Source organism: Microtus pennsylvanicus, chromosome 1, assembly GCF_037038515.1.
Source record: "Microtus pennsylvanicus isolate mMicPen1 chromosome 1, mMicPen1.hap1, whole genome shotgun sequence".
Classification (NCBI taxonomy): Eukaryota; Metazoa; Chordata; class Mammalia; order Rodentia; family Cricetidae; genus Microtus; species Microtus pennsylvanicus.
In genome coordinates, this window is record NC_134579.1 from 93,518,177 (window position 1) to 93,536,321 (window position 18,145).

General features: G+C 51.9%; 1 protein-coding gene across 1 annotated transcript; it reads left to right on the forward strand.

The window, feature by feature from the left end:
* Nucleotides 1–10,031: 10,031 nt before the first annotated feature.
* On the forward strand, nucleotides 10,032–13,638 carry Actb (actin beta). Its single transcript, XM_075974021.1, has 6 exons — nucleotides 10,032–10,144; nucleotides 11,102–11,230; nucleotides 11,318–11,557; nucleotides 12,013–12,451; nucleotides 12,544–12,725; nucleotides 12,846–13,638. Exons 2-6 carry the CDS (start codon nucleotides 11,108–11,110, stop codon nucleotides 12,987–12,989), a joined length of 1,128 nt encoding a protein of 375 aa, XP_075830136.1. The 5' UTR covers nucleotides 10,032–10,144; nucleotides 11,102–11,107; the 3' UTR covers nucleotides 12,990–13,638.
* The last annotated feature ends 4,507 nt before the right edge of the window (nucleotides 13,639–18,145 follow it).

The following is an 18,145-nucleotide window of genomic DNA, read 5'->3' on the forward strand; positions in this document are numbered from 1 at the left end:
TTGACCACTGAGGCCTCGCTTCAGCTCTTAGTCTTGTTTTTGGTTTGTGTTTTTTTGTTTGTTTGTTTGGTTGGTTTTTATTTTTTATTTTTCGAGACAGGGTTTCTCTGTGGCTTTGGAGCCTGTCCTGGAACTAGCTCTGTAGACCAGGCTGGTCTCGAACTCACAGAGATCTTCCTGCCTCTGCCTCCCGAGTGCTGAGATTAAAGGCGTGCGCCACCACCGCCTGGCTTGGTTGGTTTTTTGAGACAGCGTTTCTCCATGTAGTCCTGGCTGTCCTGGAACTCCCTCTGCAAAGCAGGCTGGCAACAAACACATAAAGATCTGCCTGCCTCTGTCTCCTGAGTGCTGAGATTAAAGGTGTGAGCCACCATCATCTAGCTTTGTTTTTTTAAGAATTCACTGATTTTTAATTTTATGTGTATTGGTGTTTCGCATGCATGTGTGTTTGTGTGAGGGTGTTGGATTCCCTGGAAACTGTCCTCAAACTAGGCCCTTACATGCTAGGCAAGTGCTCTACCACTGAGCAACATTTCCACCATCTTAAATTTTTGTTTTCTAAACCAGGCATAGTTGTGCAGGTCTTTAATCCCAGTACACAGGAGACAGAGGCAAGCAGACCTCCGTGAGTTCAAGGCCTGCCTGGTCTACACAGAGAGTTCTAAGGTGGCCAGTTCTACAAAGTGAGAATCTGTTGTCTTAAAGATGGTTTTATTTAAATTTAAAGTTGTATTAGTAGTGTGTGTGATGTGTGTGTGGCCGCAGACACAGACCTGTGGTGACAAGCACACGGAGGTAGGAGGACAGCTTTTGTGACTTCCGACTAGCCAATCCAGGCTGTCAGGTCTGCTAATTCAGGATCTTTGTCTGCTTGGGCCAGCTCACTGGTCCTACCACACTTTCTGTTGTTAACATATTCATTTATTTGAAACATGACTTCATGGAGCTCAGACTGGACTGGAACTCTGTATGTAGCTGAAGGTGACTTTTTTCCAATCCGCCTGCCTCTGCCTTCCAAATACCCGGATTACCGGTGAGTGCCACAATTCCTGTTTTACGTGGAGTTGCAGAAGGAACCTTGAGCTTTGTGTTTCTTAGGCAAGCACTCCACCAACCCAGCCACGAACCAGCCTTTGCTTTTGTGTTTCTGAGATGGTGTCTGTTTCTTTAGCCTAGCTTGACTTGAAGTTCAACATGTAGCCCCGGTGGTCTCTGGGCAATCCTCCTGCATCATTCTTCCAAGTGATTGGTTTACAAGAATGAACCAGCATGACTGATTTACCAGCCCTTTTTATTTACTTACTTTTTTGTTTGTTTTTTGTTTTTCAAGACAGGGTTTCTCTGTAGCTTTGGAGCCTGTCCTGGAACTAGCTCTTGTAAACCAGGCTGGCCTCGAACTCACAGAGATCCACCTGCCTCTCTGTCTCCTGAGTGCTGGGATTAGAGATGCGTGTAACCACCGCTCGGTGCAACAAATGCTCTTAACCACTGCCACACTGCCATCTCTCCACACCCTTATTTATTTATTTCAATAGAACAGGGTTTTTCTATGTAGCCATGGCTGTTGTTCTGGAACTAGCTCTTTAGACCAGGCTGGCTTCAAACTCACAGAGATCCACCTGCCTCTGCCTTCTGAGTACAGGATTAAAGGCATGAACCATCATGCCTAGTTAAGTTTTGTTTTGTTTTTTTATATAGTCTAGCCTCCAGTTCTCCCAATCATCCTGCCTCAGCCCCTGGGATAACTGGATGGATAGGTCTATGCAACCATATTTGGTCTTACACTGTCTTGATTGTTCATCTAAGGGATGGGGAGATTCCGGCTGACTGGGTAGGGGTGTGGTAAGCTAGGGGTAGCAGGCAGTACCCTGTAGGCACTCAGCAGGTTGGGAGGCCAGGACTGAGGCTGACCCCTGGGGCTCAGTTTATGAGTCAGCTGTGGCCAGTCACACCTACATCTATCTACCCAGCATTCCCTCCCAATCCCACTTCCTCCAAGGCCGGCATCCCCCTCGGTAAAAACTCTACTTCTCCACTTGTAAGGGGCATTTCCAAATATAGTCCTCCCCCAAATCTCAGACAAGCAGGGTTCTCCACTTGTGAGGGACATTTCCAAACTGAGTCCTCCCCCAAAATGTCCAGCAAGCAGGGTTTTTTTTTTGTTGTTGTTGGTTTGTTTGTTTTTTGAGACAGGGTCTCACCATGTAGCTTTGGCTGTTCTGGAGCAGGCTGGCCTCCAACACAGAGATCACCCTGCCTCTGCCTCCTCAGTGCTGAGATTAAAGGCATGCACCATCACACTGGTTAGGCAGAATATTGGTTTTATTGTTGTTGTTGTTGTTGTTGTTTTGTTTTTCGAGACAGGGTTTCTCTGTAGCTTTGAAGCCTGTCCTGGAACTAGCTCTTGTAGACCAGGCTGGCCTCGAACTCACAGAGATCCGCCTCCCGAGTGCTGGGATTAAAGGTGTGCGCCACCACCACCCGGCCTAGGCAGAATATTGTTTTTTTTTTTTTTTTTTTTTTTTAAATATTTATTTATTTATTAATTATGTATACAATATTCTGTCGTGTGTATGTCTGCTGGCCAGAAGAGGGCACCAGACCTCATTATAGATGGTCGTGAGCCACCATGTGGTTGCTGGGAATTGAACTCAGGACCTTTGGAAGAGCAGGCAATGCTCTTAACCACTGAGCCATCTCTCCAGCCCCTAGGCAGAATATTGTTAAAGCTAAACCTTCTCTTACCAGGAAAGGAGCAAGCCCCTCATATTGACCCCAGGACCCAGCAATGGCCTGACCTTCAGACTGTGACTCCCTACATATTCCAGATTACCTACCTATTTTATTGTTTATTTATTGGGCTGGGAATGGAACCCAGGATTTTGGATGTGTTAGGGACCACTCTTTGTTTTGCTTTGTTTTATTTTTCAAGATAGGGTTTCTCTGTGTAACAACCCAGGCTGTTGTCCTTGAACTCACTTTGTAGACCAGGCTAGCCTCGAACTCACAGAGATCCACCTGCCTCTGCCTCCTGAGTGCTAGGATTAAACATCTGGACCACAGCACACAACATAAGTTAGGGATCATACTTTGTTGAGCTACACATTCCAGCTCCTCAATTTGAGAATCTAGGTAGGTATTTCACCACTGAGCCACACCCCAGCCCCTCACTGGGGGATTCTAGGCAGGGGCTCTAACCCTGAGCCACACCCCAGCCCCTCACTGGGGGATTCTAGGCAGGGGCTCTACCACTGAGCCACACCCCAGCCCTCACTGGGGGATTCTAGGCAGGTGCTCTACCACTGAGCCACACCCCAGCCCCTCATTGGGGATTCTAGGCAGGGGCTCTACCTCTGAGCCACACCCCAGCCCCTCACTGGGGATTCTAGGCAGGGGCTCTACCTCTGAGCCACACCCCAGCCCCTCACTGGGGATTCTACGCAGGTGCTCTACCACTGAGCCACACCCCAGCCCCTCATTGGGGATTCTAGGCAGGGGCTCTACCTCTGAGCCACACCCCAGCCCCTCACTGGGGATTCTACGCAGGTGCTCTACCACTGAGTCACACCCCAGCCCCTCACTGGGGGATTCTAGGCAGGGGCTCTACCACTGAGCCACACCTCAGCCCTCACTGGGGGATTCTAGGCAGGTGCTCTACCACTGAGCCACACCCCAGCCCTCATTGGGGGGTTCTAGGCAGAGGCTCTACCACTGAACCACTCCCCAGCCCTCACTGGGGGATTCTAGGCAGAGGCTCTACCACTGAGCCACATCCCAGCCCCTCACTGGGGATTCTAGGCAGGGGCTCTACCACTGAGCCACACCCCAGCCCCTCCCTGGGGATTCTAGACAGGTGTTCTAGGAAGCTCTTTCTCCCAACTCTTTTTGAGACAGGCTTTCTATACACCCTAGGCCTCCCTTGAACTGGTGTTCATCCTGATTGAGTATTCTAAATACCTGGACAACCTGAAGAGACCAAGGTCCCCAGGAATGCCTTAGCCCTCAGGTGACAAACTGGTGGCCACACCCTTGCAGGCTGTTACTTTGGTTCCAGGGATTAGTGGATACCCTAGCCTCCTTCCATCCCTCCCACTTCCTTTCCTCTGAACACTGGGTGGTCTTTCCACCAGGAAGGAGGGACTGGAGTTCTGCCCACCCTGGGACAAGCGAAAGGGCTCAACTGGTGTGTGTACAGGGGAAGGAAGACCTGGAAGTTTCTCTTCTGTTTCTGAATAAATCACTTTGAATTTGCAAATCTGGGAACTCCCCAGAAGGGTGCGGCGGTTTTTCCTGGTGCCCTCGGGGACTAAGACAGAAGGTAGTTTTTAAAAGGATTTTTCAAAACTCTCCCAAGAAGCCTAAGAAGTTCCCCAATTCCTGGCTTAGGGCAGTGGAGCATGCTTCTAATCTCGACACTGGGCTGTGAGTTTGAGGCCAGGCTATGCTATAGTACGAGAACTTGCCTTACAAAAAAAAGCAAAGGTGAGATGGAGAGATGGCTCAGGGGCTAAGAGCACTGATTCTTCTTCCAGAGGACCCGGGTTCGATTCCCAGCACCTGCATGGTGACTCACAACTGTCTGTAACTCCAGTTCCAGGGGACTCGACACCCCACACCGCCATCCATGCAGGAAAAATTCCAATGCACATAAATGAATAAATTATTTAAGAAAAGCAAACACGGCCCAGTGAGATGTCTCAGTGGGTAAAGAAGCTTGCCACCAAGCCTGATGACCTGAGTTAAATCCCCAGCAATCCATGCAGTGGTAGAGAGAGGGGCCTGACTCTTCTATCACAGGGAGCACATGTGCGTGCATATACAAACACACACACACACACACACACACACACACACACACACGGTTTATCAATTAATCCTGTGGACACTGAGTGTGAGAGCATTTAACTGTTTTTTTTGTTGTTGTTTTTTTTTTTTTTTAGAAGACCTGGATTTGGCTCACAGCAGCCTATAACTCCAGTTCCAAAAAAAAAAAAAAAAAAAAAAAAAAAAAAGGAGAGAGAGAGTGAGAGAGAGAGAGAGAGAGAGAGAGAGAGAGAGAGAGAGAGTTCAAGGTCATTGTCCTCCCTTCACAGCTGATTCGGGTCAGCTTTGGGAGACTGTTTCAAAACAAAAACAACAGCTGGGCACGGTGGGGCACGTCTGTGTCATCCAATGGGATTCAAAGCCAGCCCAGACTATGAGCATATGAGCAACTGTGCAAAACAAAGAAAAAGACAAAAAGCCCAGTGAGGTGGCTTAGGGGGCTCCAGCTCCTGACCTAGCTGGTAGGGGAGAGCCACCTCCCCAAGTTCGCTGTGGCACACACACAAATAAACGAATGTAATAGAAATAACAAAGATCTAAAAGCACCCTCAGCATGCGCCCTTCCTAAGGAAACCTTACTGATTGATTAATTGATGCGTTGATTGAGACAGGGTCTCTGGACATAGTCCTAGCGATCCTGGAACTCACTCTGTAAACCAGCCTACCTTGAACTCACAGAGAGCTTTGCCTGCCTCTGCTTTGCTGGGATTAGGCGTGCGACACCATGCCTGCTGGAAACTTTTTTTTCTTTTTTTTTTTTTGGTTTTTCAAGACAGGGTTTCTCTGTAGCTTTGGAGCCTGTCCTGGAACTAGCTCTCTTCCAGACCAGGCTGGCCTCGAACTCACAGAGATCCGTCTGCCTCTGCCTCTGCCTCCTGAGTGCTGGGATTAAAGGCATGTGATACCACTGCCCAGCCATGAGGTGGCTTTCAACTGTCTGGCATCTGCATTCACACAGTGCCCATAAATTCCTGCAGGCACACAGACATATACACACATAAATAAAAGTAATAAATAAATCTTTTAAAAATAGTTCAGAGCCGGAGCATGGTGGCACACGCTTTTAATCCCAGTCCCAGTCCTAGCATTTGAGGGCAGAGGCAGGTGGAGCTCAGTGAGTTTGAAACCAGCTTAGCCTACAAACAAGTTCCAGTTGGAGCTACACAGCGAGGCCCTATCTCAAAGGCAAACAACATCAACCAAAAAAAAAAAAAAAAAAAGAGAAAAAAAAAAGAAAACCCTACATTTATTATTTATTTATGTGGGGGGGCATGCGGAGATCAGGGGACAGTTTGAGGGAGTTAGTCTCTGTCCTTCCATCATTTGAGTTCCAGAGACTGAACTCAGGCAGTGAGGCTGGGAAGCAAGTACCTCTATCCACTATGCTACCTAGCCAACCTTATAGAGATTTTTTTGCAGCTGGGCGGTGGTGGCTCAGGCCTTTAGTCCCAGCACTCGGGAAGCAGAGGCAGGCGGATCTCTGTGAATTTGAGGCCAGCCTGGTCTACAAGACCTAGTTCCAGGACTGGCTCCAAAAGCTACAGAGAAACCCTGTCGGTCTGCGGAGGTGGGGGTGGGGTGGGGGTGGGGGGATCTTTTGTTTTCCTTCTTGACACCAGCAAGCATTCTCTTATTTGAGGGCCAACTCAAAGTATCTACATTATTCCCATTGCTCAAATCAGGGCCTGATAAAGCACTCCTCCCCCCCCACACCTGGTGCCTCCAGCCGAGTAGGCAGTAGGTACCACAACAGTGTAACTCAGCAGCTGCTTGGGAGGAAAGGTCTCTCTGCTTTGACCCCAGGCTATTCCTTTTCTGGGTCATATTGTTACCTGGCTCACTTGCTTTCTAGGCCTGGAAAGGGCGCCAAAGGCTGACAAGTTAGAGGAACCCCATAACCTTATTCTAAAAAATCCCTGACGAACTCAGAATGGTTGGGGAGGACCCTGCCCGCGGATTTCCAGGAGACTCTTCCAGAGGTACCTTGGGACCAGGAGCCTTCGGCTTGTCCCCATGGAACCCCAGGAGTTAGAAATATGTACTGAGGAGGGGGTGGGGCCAGGAATTCAGAGCAGTCCTTGGACCCAGTCCCCGGGGACATTCCAGAGGTCACTTTACCCAGGGAGGGGCCCTGAGTACAGAGGCCTATGACTGGATTTCAAGGCACTGGGCAGTGATCAGTCCCACCTCAGTTTCCTAGTCTGTAAAAAGGGGTTGTTTTCTGGAACACCCCAGGTCCTCCCTCATTCATTTAGTTAGTGTCTCACTGATAACTGACATCCTGCTGTCTCCAGGAACCCGCCCTCTTGGACAGAACCCTTGCCAGTGTAACAGGAAGTTCTCTTCTTCCTCAATTTCTTCTCTAAAAATGTGTAGCTTAGGGTCTTCCTGGATAGCTGGGCTCGAATGTTCCCAGCAGAAGTGAAACGTGGCTTCTGAGTGAAGGACCAGGGAGCAGGCCTTGAATGAGACTGTAAAAATTCTTTTGTCCCAAGGTCTTTCAGGATAGGGGATTCTTGAAGAAAAAAAAATGGACTCAAGTTATAGGTGTCGTGCATCGGCTGGGTCAGCCTGACTGCCTGCTGGGTAGCTGCCCGACAGTGACAGCTCTCTGTGAGGGCAAAGTTCTCCTGAGACCAGCTTCACTTCCTCTGCCTTTCCCTTCCTCCACTTCCTCTTTCTCCCCACCCCCACCCTGTTTTCTGAGATCAGTGTCTCCCTGTCTACACCCCAAACTCAATAGCACAGGCCCCCTCCTGCCCTGGGGTCCTCTCAGGGTCCTTCCCCTCCTTCAGGCCTGAGAACGCCCAGGCCAGGCAGCCTCTCATTCATCTGACAGAACAGAACCCCTCAGTGTGTGTGTCCTGGGAGGAAGTGGGGGTGATGGAGCCCCTCAAAGGGCTGGCTTGTTTGATGTTGTGGGGGCTGGGGATGGTGCTGAAGTATTAAGACTAGGCTGAATAGGCACCATGACCAGCTTCCTAGCTCCTCAGGAAACTGAGGCAGGAGGATCAGGAGTTTGAGGACAGCCTGGGCTATATAGGTTACAAACAAGGGAAGCTGGGCATGGTGGCACATGCCTGGAATCACTCAGGAAGTGGAGGCAGGAGGATCAGGAGTTCAAGCTTACTTGGCTACACAGTGAGTTTGAGGCCAGCCTAGGCCCTGTCAAAAAACAACCCTTCACACACACACACACACACACACACACACACACACACACACACACTTCCAATAAACCAAGAGAATCAATTTCTCTTCCTCTCTCTCTCAAGAATGTGTAAGATAACACTAGAAAATGGCCACTGTAGACAAGACAGAACCATAAGTCAGTGGTGTAGATCAGAACTGTTCCAGAGGTCGGGTGGGGCCCCAGTGCCTGCCCCTTGACCGGTCCCAGGACCAAGGGGTGACAGAGTGGCAACACAGGTCCTGCCTGCCTGGGAATCTGGTCTGTTCCTTCCTAGTAAAGCTGCCTGGTGTCACACAGAGGTTCCCACCTCATCCTGCACCCCTGGTGGTAGGTAGCACGTCCTCCCCTGCACCCCACCAGGGCTCCTCTGGGAACACTCAGGCAGTCTTCATTGACAGGCGGTATTCGCCGTGCCCCACCCCCACCTGTGAACTGCAGGGTTGGCAGGTCCTCAGGCAGCTGGCAACCTGCCCGAACAATTGAGAGATACAGGGCCAGGGCCAGGGCAGTCCCGTCCCCCGGAGGCAGGGAGGGGACAGGCTGGGAAAGTTCTCTCAGGCCCAGGGCTGGTGACTGCAGAAGACTTTTGTCAAATCTCTTGGGTAGCTCTGAAGCTGGGGGTGTGCTTCCAGGACATGCTGGGGTCACCCTTCCACCCTGAAGGCCTATGCAACGTCAAAGTGCGCGGCTACCAGCTGCACAGCCGAGTACAAGGAAGTCGGTCCAGCCTCCATGCAGGGCCACTGCTCCAGTCCATATATGGACGAAGCCATTCTGGTTTCAACACCTACACTCAGGAGCTCCTACCATGCATCTGCAAAGCCATGAGAGGCCCAGAGCATCTCACCTGAAGCACCGCTCTCCCCTCCACTCAGTTTTCTGTCACCCTGTCCCGGGAAGTGTGTGTCCCTCTAAACGAAGGCCTGGCGGCTTCAACCCCGATCCCTTGTGTGCAGATATCAGCTGAATAACGTCCTGAGCAGAACACTCTTGGGTGCCTAAGTTTTGCCTGAAGTTTGATACACAGAGCCATGCTGAGAAGAGGGGGGAAATCTTCTCGGGTGGGGGCTCCAGGCACCACCAACGCCTCCCTGAGCACGCTGTCATTCCCAGAGCCCCCCCTCCCCCCCAGCCTCCAGCTGGATTGGAGTACAGTTCAGCTGTAGCTGCACTTAGCAAACAGAGGATAGATGGTGGGCCCCAGCCCAACGGTGCCTGGCAGTCACCCAGAGCCACCAGTTAACGGCCCGGACTTAGTCTTTCCTGGGTGTGATCAGGCAGCCCTCCAAAAGTGCCTGACTCCATGACAAGGTTTGCTTGTTCTATAGAGCACAGTTCCTTTCTAGGTCTGGGGTAGGGGACATCCGGAGACATCTTCCTGCACCAGCGCCAGTCACTTGACCACCAGGCTTGCCTTGGTCGTGGAGTGTGGCCCCGAGTCTCCTGAGTGGCCCAAACCCTCTCACCATAGTTCTGCTCCTAAACTGTACCCCAACGCACCTAGCGAACTGGAACCCCACCAGAAGTCCTCCAGATTTGGCTTTCAGGCTATTGCTGGCTAAAGGGGAGTGACTTCCTGCCCATTCAATCCAGGCCCCGAGTGTCCCTCAAACAAGAGGCCACATAAACATGGCCCAGGCCTCCATGCTGACCCTTGCCCACTGAGGTACTCAACGTTCACGTGACATCCACACCCAGGGGGTCCTGGGGTGGGTGGGTGACCCCAGAATGCAGGCCTGATAGCCGAGACCCTGAATCGGGCAGTGTCCACATAGGCGGAGGCTATTCGTGCATGTCCGCATGTCCGGCCTATCGGGCCAGCACCTATCGCCAGAACTCTCCATCCTCTTCCTCAATCTCGCTTTCTCTCTCGCTCTTTTTTTTTTTTTTTGCAAAAGTGGGGGGGGGGGTAAAAAAAATGCTGCACTGTGCGGCGAGGCCGGTGAGTGAGCGGCGCGGAGCCAATCAGCGCTCGCCGTTCCGAAAGTTGCCTTTTATGGCTCGAGTGGCCGCTGTGGCGTCCTATAAAACCCGGCGGCGCAACGCGCAGCCACTGTCGAGTCCGCGTCCACCCGCGAGCGCAGGCCTTTTGCAGCTCTTTCTTCGCCGCTCCACACCCGCCACCAGGTAAGCAGGGACACCAGGCCCAGCCAGCTACAGATCTCCCGTGGGCAGTCACCTCGGGGCAGGGCCGTGGGAGACACTCAGGACGGACACTGGGCAAGGGTGGAGGGTGGTGTCCTGCCGCGGAGCGGACACTTGCAGATCCAACTTTCCGCCCAGGGTGGCGGCCCTTTGCAGCCGCATTACCACGGTGTAGACACTGCTGGACCGGCTCTGGCTCAGAGCACGCGGCTTGGGAACCCACTAGGGTCGCAGTGTGGGCGCTAGGAGAACTGATGCGGCTCTTGGGGGTTGAGCCCTCTCTGCCCACCTTGAGGGGGACACAGTGTTGGGAACCAAACGCTACGATCACGCCTTGGTGATCCAGGAGTCTTTGTCCAAACCGGTTTGCCCATTTGGCTCGCCGGGCTGGGTGGATGGCGGGCGCGGCGGGGCCGGCTCGGCCGGGTGGGGGCTGGGACGCCACTGCGCTTGCGCGCTATGTCTCTGGGTATTGGGGCGCGTGCACGCTGGGGAGGGAGCCCTTCCTCTCCCCCCCCCTTCCAAGTTAAACTTGGGCGTGCGTATTGAGACTTGGAGCGCGGCCACCCGGGGCTGGGCGAGGGCGGGGCCGTTGTCCGGAAGGGGCGGGGCCGCAGCGGCGTCGGGGTGCCCGCTCGCGCTTCCTGCTGGGTGTGGTCGCCTCCCGCGCACTCCAGCGGCCCGCCGGCGGGGCGGAGGCGGGGCTTGTGCCCGTTTGGGGAGGGGGCGGAGGCCTGGCTTCCTGCCGTGGGGCCGCCTCCGGACCAGTGTTTGCCTTTTATGGTAATAACGCGGCCGGCCTGGGCTTCCTTTGTCCCCCGAGCTTGGGCGCGCGCCCCCTGGCGGCCCAAGGCCGCGGCGTGCCGGAAGTGGGCAGGGCAGCGGCGGCTGTGCTTGGTGGCCCCGCGGTGACCGTGGCTCTCTTTTGTGCTTTGATAGTTCGCCATGGATGACGATATCGCTGCGCTCGTTGTCGACAACGGCTCCGGCATGTGCAAAGCCGGCTTCGCGGGCGACGATGCTCCCCGGGCCGTCTTCCCCTCCATCGTGGGCCGCCCTAGGCACCAGGTAGGTGACCTTTCCTTTTGCGGGTGGCGTTGCTGGGGTTTTCCAGGTGGGAGGTGGCCGTACTGAGAGCACCGTTACCCTCCGCAGGGCGTGATGGTGGGCATGGGCCAGAAGGACTCCTACGTGGGCGACGAGGCCCAGAGCAAGAGAGGCATTCTGACCCTGAAGTACCCTATTGAACACGGCATTGTCACCAACTGGGACGACATGGAGAAGATCTGGCACCACACCTTCTACAACGAGCTGCGTGTGGCCCCCGAGGAGCACCCTGTGCTGCTCACCGAGGCCCCCCTGAACCCCAAGGCCAACCGTGAAAAGATGACCCAGGTCAGCAGCCCCTGTGGCCACCTGCGCCTTTGCCAACTTCTCAGCCACGCCCTTTCTCAATTGTCTTTCTTCTGCCATTCTCCCATAGGACTCTCTTCTATGAGCTGAGTCTTCTCCCTTGGAACTTTGCAGTTTCTGCTCTTTCCCGATGAGGTCTTTTTTTTTCTCTCGATTGCCTTTCTGACTAGGTGTTTAAAACCCTACAGTGCTGTGGGTGTAGGTACTAACAATGGCTCGTGTGGCAAAGCTAATGAGGCTGGTGATCAGTGCCTGGAGTGTGTATTCAGTAGATGGCACAGTACGTCTAAATGGAGCCCCTGTCCTGAGACTCCCAGCACACTTAACCTATCTGTGTTCTTGCACTCTGCATGTTCCAAATCTGTCCTGACAGTCCCACCTTCTTGGACAAGATTAGTGGCTTTAGGAGCTTGACAAAGCCCCCTTTCTCCCTACAGATCATGTTCGAGACCTTCAACACCCCAGCCATGTACGTAGCCATTCAGGCCGTGCTGTCCCTGTATGCCTCTGGTCGTACCACTGGCATTGTGATGGACTCCGGAGACGGGGTCACCCACACTGTGCCCATCTATGAGGGCTATGCTCTCCCTCATGCCATCCTGCGTCTGGACCTGGCTGGCCGGGACCTGACAGACTACCTCATGAAGATCCTGACCGAGCGTGGCTACAGCTTCACCACCACAGCCGAGAGGGAAATTGTGCGTGACATCAAAGAGAAGCTGTGCTATGTTGCCCTGGACTTCGAGCAAGAGATGGCCACTGCTGCATCCTCTTCCTCCCTGGAGAAGAGCTACGAGCTGCCTGATGGCCAGGTCATCACTATTGGCAACGAGCGGTTCCGTGCCCCTGAGGCTCTCTTCCAGCCTTCCTTCCTGGGTGAGTTGACGTGACCTAGTTTCTTCATCTAATGGTGACCAACACTTGAGGCCAGACTATAATAAGCCTACTATCTCACCCTTTCTCCTCAGGTATGGAATCTTCTGGCATCCACGAAACTACATTCAATTCCATCATGAAGTGTGACGTCGACATCCGCAAAGACCTCTATGCCAACACAGTGCTGTCTGGTGGCACCACCATGTACCCAGGCATTGCTGACCGGATGCAGAAGGAGATCACTGCTCTGGCTCCCAGCACCATGAAAATCAAGGTGAGCTAAGTATCCTTAGGCCTGGACCCATGATGAGGCAGGCCTGTGGTTGGCAGGGTTTGGCTGCAGGTAAGGCAGGTATCCAGAATGCTCACCATCACTGTCTTGCTTTTTCCTCAGATCATTGCTCCTCCAGAGCGCAAGTACTCTGTGTGGATCGGTGGCTCCATCCTGGCCTCCCTGTCCACCTTCCAGCAGATGTGGATTAGCAAGCAGGAGTACGATGAGTCCGGCCCCTCCATCGTGCACCGCAAATGCTTCTAGGCAGACTGTGACTGAGCTGCGTTTTACACCCTTTCTTTGACAAAACCTAACTTGCGCAGAAAAAAAAATGAGACATCATTGGCATGGCTTTATTTGTTTTTTTTTTTTTTTTTAATTTTTTTTTAAAGAGTTTGTTTTGTTTTGGCGCTTTTGACTCAGGATTTAAAAACTGGAACGGTGAAGGCGACAGCAGTCGGTTGGAGCAAGCATCCCCCAAAGTTCTACAATGTGGCTGAGGACTTTGATTGTACATTTTTTTCTTTTTTTTTTTTCTTTTTTTACCTTTTTTAATAGTCATTCCAAGTATCCATGAGATATGGCTACAGGAAGTCCCTCACCCTCCCAAAAGCCACTCCCATTCTGTAGGGGAGGATGGCTGAGTCCAGCCCTGAGTCCACACCGGGGAGGTGACAGCATTGCTTCTGTGTAAATTATGTACTGCAAAAATTTTTTTAAATCTTCCGCCTTAATACTTTTGTTTTTTTATTTTTGAATGGTCAGCCATCGTGGCCCTCCTTTTTTTTGTCCCCCCAACTTGATGTATGAAGGCTTTGGTCTCCCTGGGAGTGGGTTGAGGTGTTGAGGCAGCCAGGGCTTGCCTGTACACTGACTTGAGACCGGTTTAATAAAAGTGCACACCTTACAAACACTGCTTGTGCTTCTGTGGCTTTGTCTGGAGGAGGGGTTGGGAAGGGTGGGGCTTTGCCTTTAAGGGGACCTGGGGTGGCCTGGGCCTTGCCCATAGTAGGTTTTAGTGGGAGGGCATAGGGACCATGACCTGTGACCACTAGTTCAGCAGACCTAATGTGTCTTGAGGGTGGAGGTTGGGAAAGCAATCCTTTTTTGAATTTGGAGACCTATTCCACCTTGTCATGCTGGGCTCCTGCACCATAAAACACAGCCCTGTTCTAGCAGGCTCTGTCTGCTAGAAGCCAAGAGAGGTCACCTGGGAAGGGGGTGGGGAAAGGTAACTACTGCCTATGGCTGCATTTCTAAGTCCAGACCAGGGCCCAGAGTGCAGGAGACCTTATTTCTGTGCTGGTAGACTTTGAGTTGTGCAAGACAGTGGGAAGTTGAAGCAGCTGTGGCTGCCCTTCCTTTACCAGAGCTGTGACAAGAGAAAGGGTGAGACTCCCCAGGCCGGGTATCTTCCTCCTCTTGGGGAAGAGCCTTGAGTTAGGGACCGCCCATGGGGAGTTGCTAATAAAGGAGGACCTTAACCCCGCCCACTTGTTCACACGGAAAGCCATCTGCCCATCCATTTGCCACCAACCCAACCCGTACATCGTACATCTAGCCGTTCACCCACCCACTTTGACCAAGCAACCACTTGGGTTATAAGGTAGAAGGCAAACGGGATGTACCCCATACACAGTCTCAAGGTTCTGGGCTGGAGAGATGGCTTAGCTCTTAAAGGCTAAAAAAATCGACCAAAAATCGAGAGCAGAGGCCATGCTAAATAACACAGAAATAAAATGTGAGATGCGGTCTCAATAGGGTAGACATCAAAATTAACAGCCAGGTGTGGACGCCTGTCATCCCAGCTCTGAGGCGACGTAATGAGACCCTGTCTTAAGGCAATGAATCTCATAAATCTTGTTTCAATGTGTAGCAGGAGGTCATCCCTAGCTACACATTGAGTTTGAGGCCAGCCTGGGTACATGAGACACTGCCTCAAACAAAAGTCCCTAAACCAAACCCTAAAACAAACTTACCTCAGGCGAGAACCAAACCTAAGAAATTTTTTTTCTCCCCCAAACAGGCTGGGCATGATGGTGCACACCTTTAATTCCAGTAGTCTGGAAGCAGAGGTAGGTGGATGTGTGAGTTCGAGGTCAGCCTGGTCTACATAGTAAGTTCCAGGACAGCCACCACTGCGTACTGAGACCTTGAAAAAGAAACCAAAGGAAAGGTGATGAGAGGCTCATGCAGAGACCCTGGCAGAGAGGCTGAGGAGTGACCAAGGCGGACAGTACAGTGTGGATGGAATCTAGGGTTGACTGGGGACAAAGCTGGGAGACAAAGCACTACCCTCAGGACAGGACAGGACGCAGGTTGGTTGCCAAGTCGCCATTTGAGAAATGGGCACACCAGTAGCGGCTGATGCTCCTTCAGTCTTTGCCATTAAAGGATCCAAAGTGTAGCCTCCAAAGTATCCACTGTATCCTCTGGCCCCGCCCCTTGCCTCCCTGCTGTAGCAGGGGAACAGGCTATTCTAGGCCTTGTTCACAACAAAGGCCTGTCACTGTGGGAGCTCCCCCTCCCCGCCAGTGCAGGACTTCACCAGAGAAGTCTATCTCCAACCTCTTTCTGGTCCTCCTGCCTCCAGCTCCTGACTGCTTCCCCTAACCCCCCAGCACTGCAACAACAACAATAATAACAGCAACAATAGCAGCTATAGCTCAGTTGACAGAGTGCTTGCCGTGCCTACACAAAGCCCTGGATTTGATCCCCAGCAGGAGGATCAGTAGTCCAAGGTCATCCTTGGCTACGCAGGGAATTAGAGGCTAACCTGGGCGACTTGAGACCCCGTTTCAAAACAAAAAACAAAGGAAAAAAAAAAAAAGCGGGAGTGAGTGGTCTGATGGCAGAAGTTTCCGCCCCGGAGCCTTAGCTTTCTAGGAGACTTTGAAGACTTTGCCCTACAAGAGATAAGAGTCTAGCAAGGCAGTGATGGTGCACACCTTTAATCTCAGCACTCAGGAGGTAGAGGCAGGCAGACCTCTAAGTTTGAGGCCAGTCTGGTCTACAAAGTGAGTTCCAGGACAATCAGGGCTACACAGAGAAACCCAGTCTTGAAAAACCAAAGAGAGACAGACAGAAAGAGGGAGGGAAGAAGAGAAGGAGGGAGGAAGGGAGGAAGGGAGGTTCTGCTTGCTCTGAGCTCTCTCCTTCCGCTGCAACAGGGCAGTTTCACCTCTGCAGACTCCACCCCTAGGAGTTGGCTCTGGCTTTTTCAGGTCACTGGCTCCCCCATGAGGCAGCTCTGACCCGAATATTCACCTGTGCCGACTTGAATCCCACTCTCCTCCCACAGGCCACTCAGGCCCTGCCCCTACACAGGTGGGAGGGTTGGAGTTCCGGGTCTTCTTCCATGGAGCCCCATAGAGACAGAGGGAATCCTGCTCATGATCACACTACTGTTTAAAGGGTGGTCATCTCACCTGCGGAGAAACTGAGGCAGCTCTGGGGAGACAGGCAGGGTTTGAACACATGACAGGCTGGGAGAGGGAAGGCTGGAACAGCATCCATTGTCCTAGCACCAGAAGGGCAAGTGTTGGGGCAGAGCTTCGGAAGGGTGATCCTTCCAGGTGCACTGCATCAGGTCAGCTGGCAGTCACCCAAAAGGGACAGGAACCTTCACAGCCCATACCACTGACTGGACTCTTCATTCAGTCATTTGCTGCCCAACAAAATGTGTGTGTGTGTGTGTGTGTGTGTGTGTGTGTGTGTGTGTGTGATAGACAGAGCCTCTTGTAGCACAAGCTGGTAGTAAATTCAGCATTTAGCTGAGACTGGTTTGGACAAGATGGTACAGGGCTCTTATTTCAGCTTGTGGGTGGTAGGAAGGAAGTTCAAATTCAACCTTGAGACTCTGTCACAAAAGAGCAGAAAAATAAAACAGACAAAAAACAGGCAAAGTCTCACCGTGTAGTCCTGGATGGCCCACAACTATGAAGATCAGGCCAGCCCCTTAATGGCAGGTGCTACATTTCCAGCCCCTCACTGGAGGATTCTAGATGAGCATTCTGCCACTAAGCCACATCTCCCACTGGCGGTGGTGGCGCACGCCTTTAATCCCAGCACTCGGGAGGCAGAGGCAGGTGGATCTCTGTGAGTTCGAGACCAGCCTGGTCTACAGAGCTAGTTCCAGGACAGGCTCCAAAGCCACAGAGAAACCCTGTCTCGAAAAACCAAAAAAAAAAAAAAAACTTATTCTTGCTCTTCAGTTCAATTCTATGTGTGACTTGAGTTGATTTAAATTTAAATTTAGTACAATGAATTCAGTTCTTTAGCCACACACACCACATTGCAAGTATGCAATGGCCAGCAGCTGCAGGGCTGGGGCAACCATGAGAAACTGAGTTTGGACACTGTCTTAGGGTTTCTGTTGCTGCGACGAGACACCACAACCAAAAAGCAAGTTAGGCAGAAAAGGGTTTATTTGGCTTACTTACATACTTACTTCCACAGCACTGTTAATCATTGAAGGAAGTCAGAGTAGGAACTCAAACAGGGTAGGAGCTAAGCCAGAGGCCCTGGAAGGGTGCTGCTTACTGCCTTGTTTCCCCTGGCTTGCTCAGCCTGTTTTCTTATAGAACCCAGGACCACCATGCCAGGGATGGTATCACTCACTATGGGCTGGGCCCTTGTCTGTCAATCACTAATTGAGAAAATGGCTTATAGCTGGATTTCACGGGGGCATTTCCTCAACTGAGGCTCCTTCCTCTCTGACGATTCGAGCATGTGTCAAGTTGACACAAACCCAGCCAGTACAGACACCCAGATATGTCAAGCTAGACATAGCGCACATCTGTAGTCCCAGCACTGCAAAAGCAGGATGGGATGTAGGTTCAGAGGACTCCCTGGAAGCCCAGGTCGACTGGCAGGGTTTACACACAGCAGCAAACAACAAAGCAAGCCTACCTTGAGCAGGGTGAAGTGTGGACCCCACCCCCACCCCATTGTTTTCTGGCCTCCACATGGGCACTCATACATGTACATAAACACACACACACACACACACACACACACACACACAGAGTGAGTTCTAGGACAGCCGGAGCTAAAGACAACAAACAAACCAATAAACCTGTCTTGAAAACCCCCCAAAAACAAATTTAAATTTTATTGATTTCTGGGTAGGGAATAGCATGCCAGGGTGTAGTGTATGTGTGGAGGTCAGAGGACAACTTACGGGAGTCAGTTCAGCCTTTTACCATGTGGGCTGTGGCTGAACTCAGGTCATCAGGCTTGGCAGCAAGCACTTTTATTTGCTGAAACCCCCCCCCCCCCCAGTATCTATGTTCCCCTATGATTAAAAAAAAATCAATTAACTGTGTATGCGCAGTCCTGTGGCAAAGCACTTACTTAGCTACAGAAATCTGTACCCAGCACTGGGAAAAAGGAATTAATATTCTTTAGAGCAGTTTTTG

Bases quoted from the DNA above. Each gene is read 5' to 3' on its own strand.
- Actb (XM_075974021.1), top strand. From the start codon at position 11,108: ATGGATGACGATATCGCTGCGCTCGTTGTCGACAACGGCTCCGGCATG. The intron at 11,231-11,317 runs GTAGGTGACCTT...TACCCTCCGCAG, and splicing joins TGGGCCGCCCTAGGCACCAG to GGCGTGATGGTGGGCATGGG. The intron at 11,558-12,012 runs GTCAGCAGCCCC...TTCTCCCTACAG, and splicing joins ACCGTGAAAAGATGACCCAG to ATCATGTTCGAGACCTTCAA.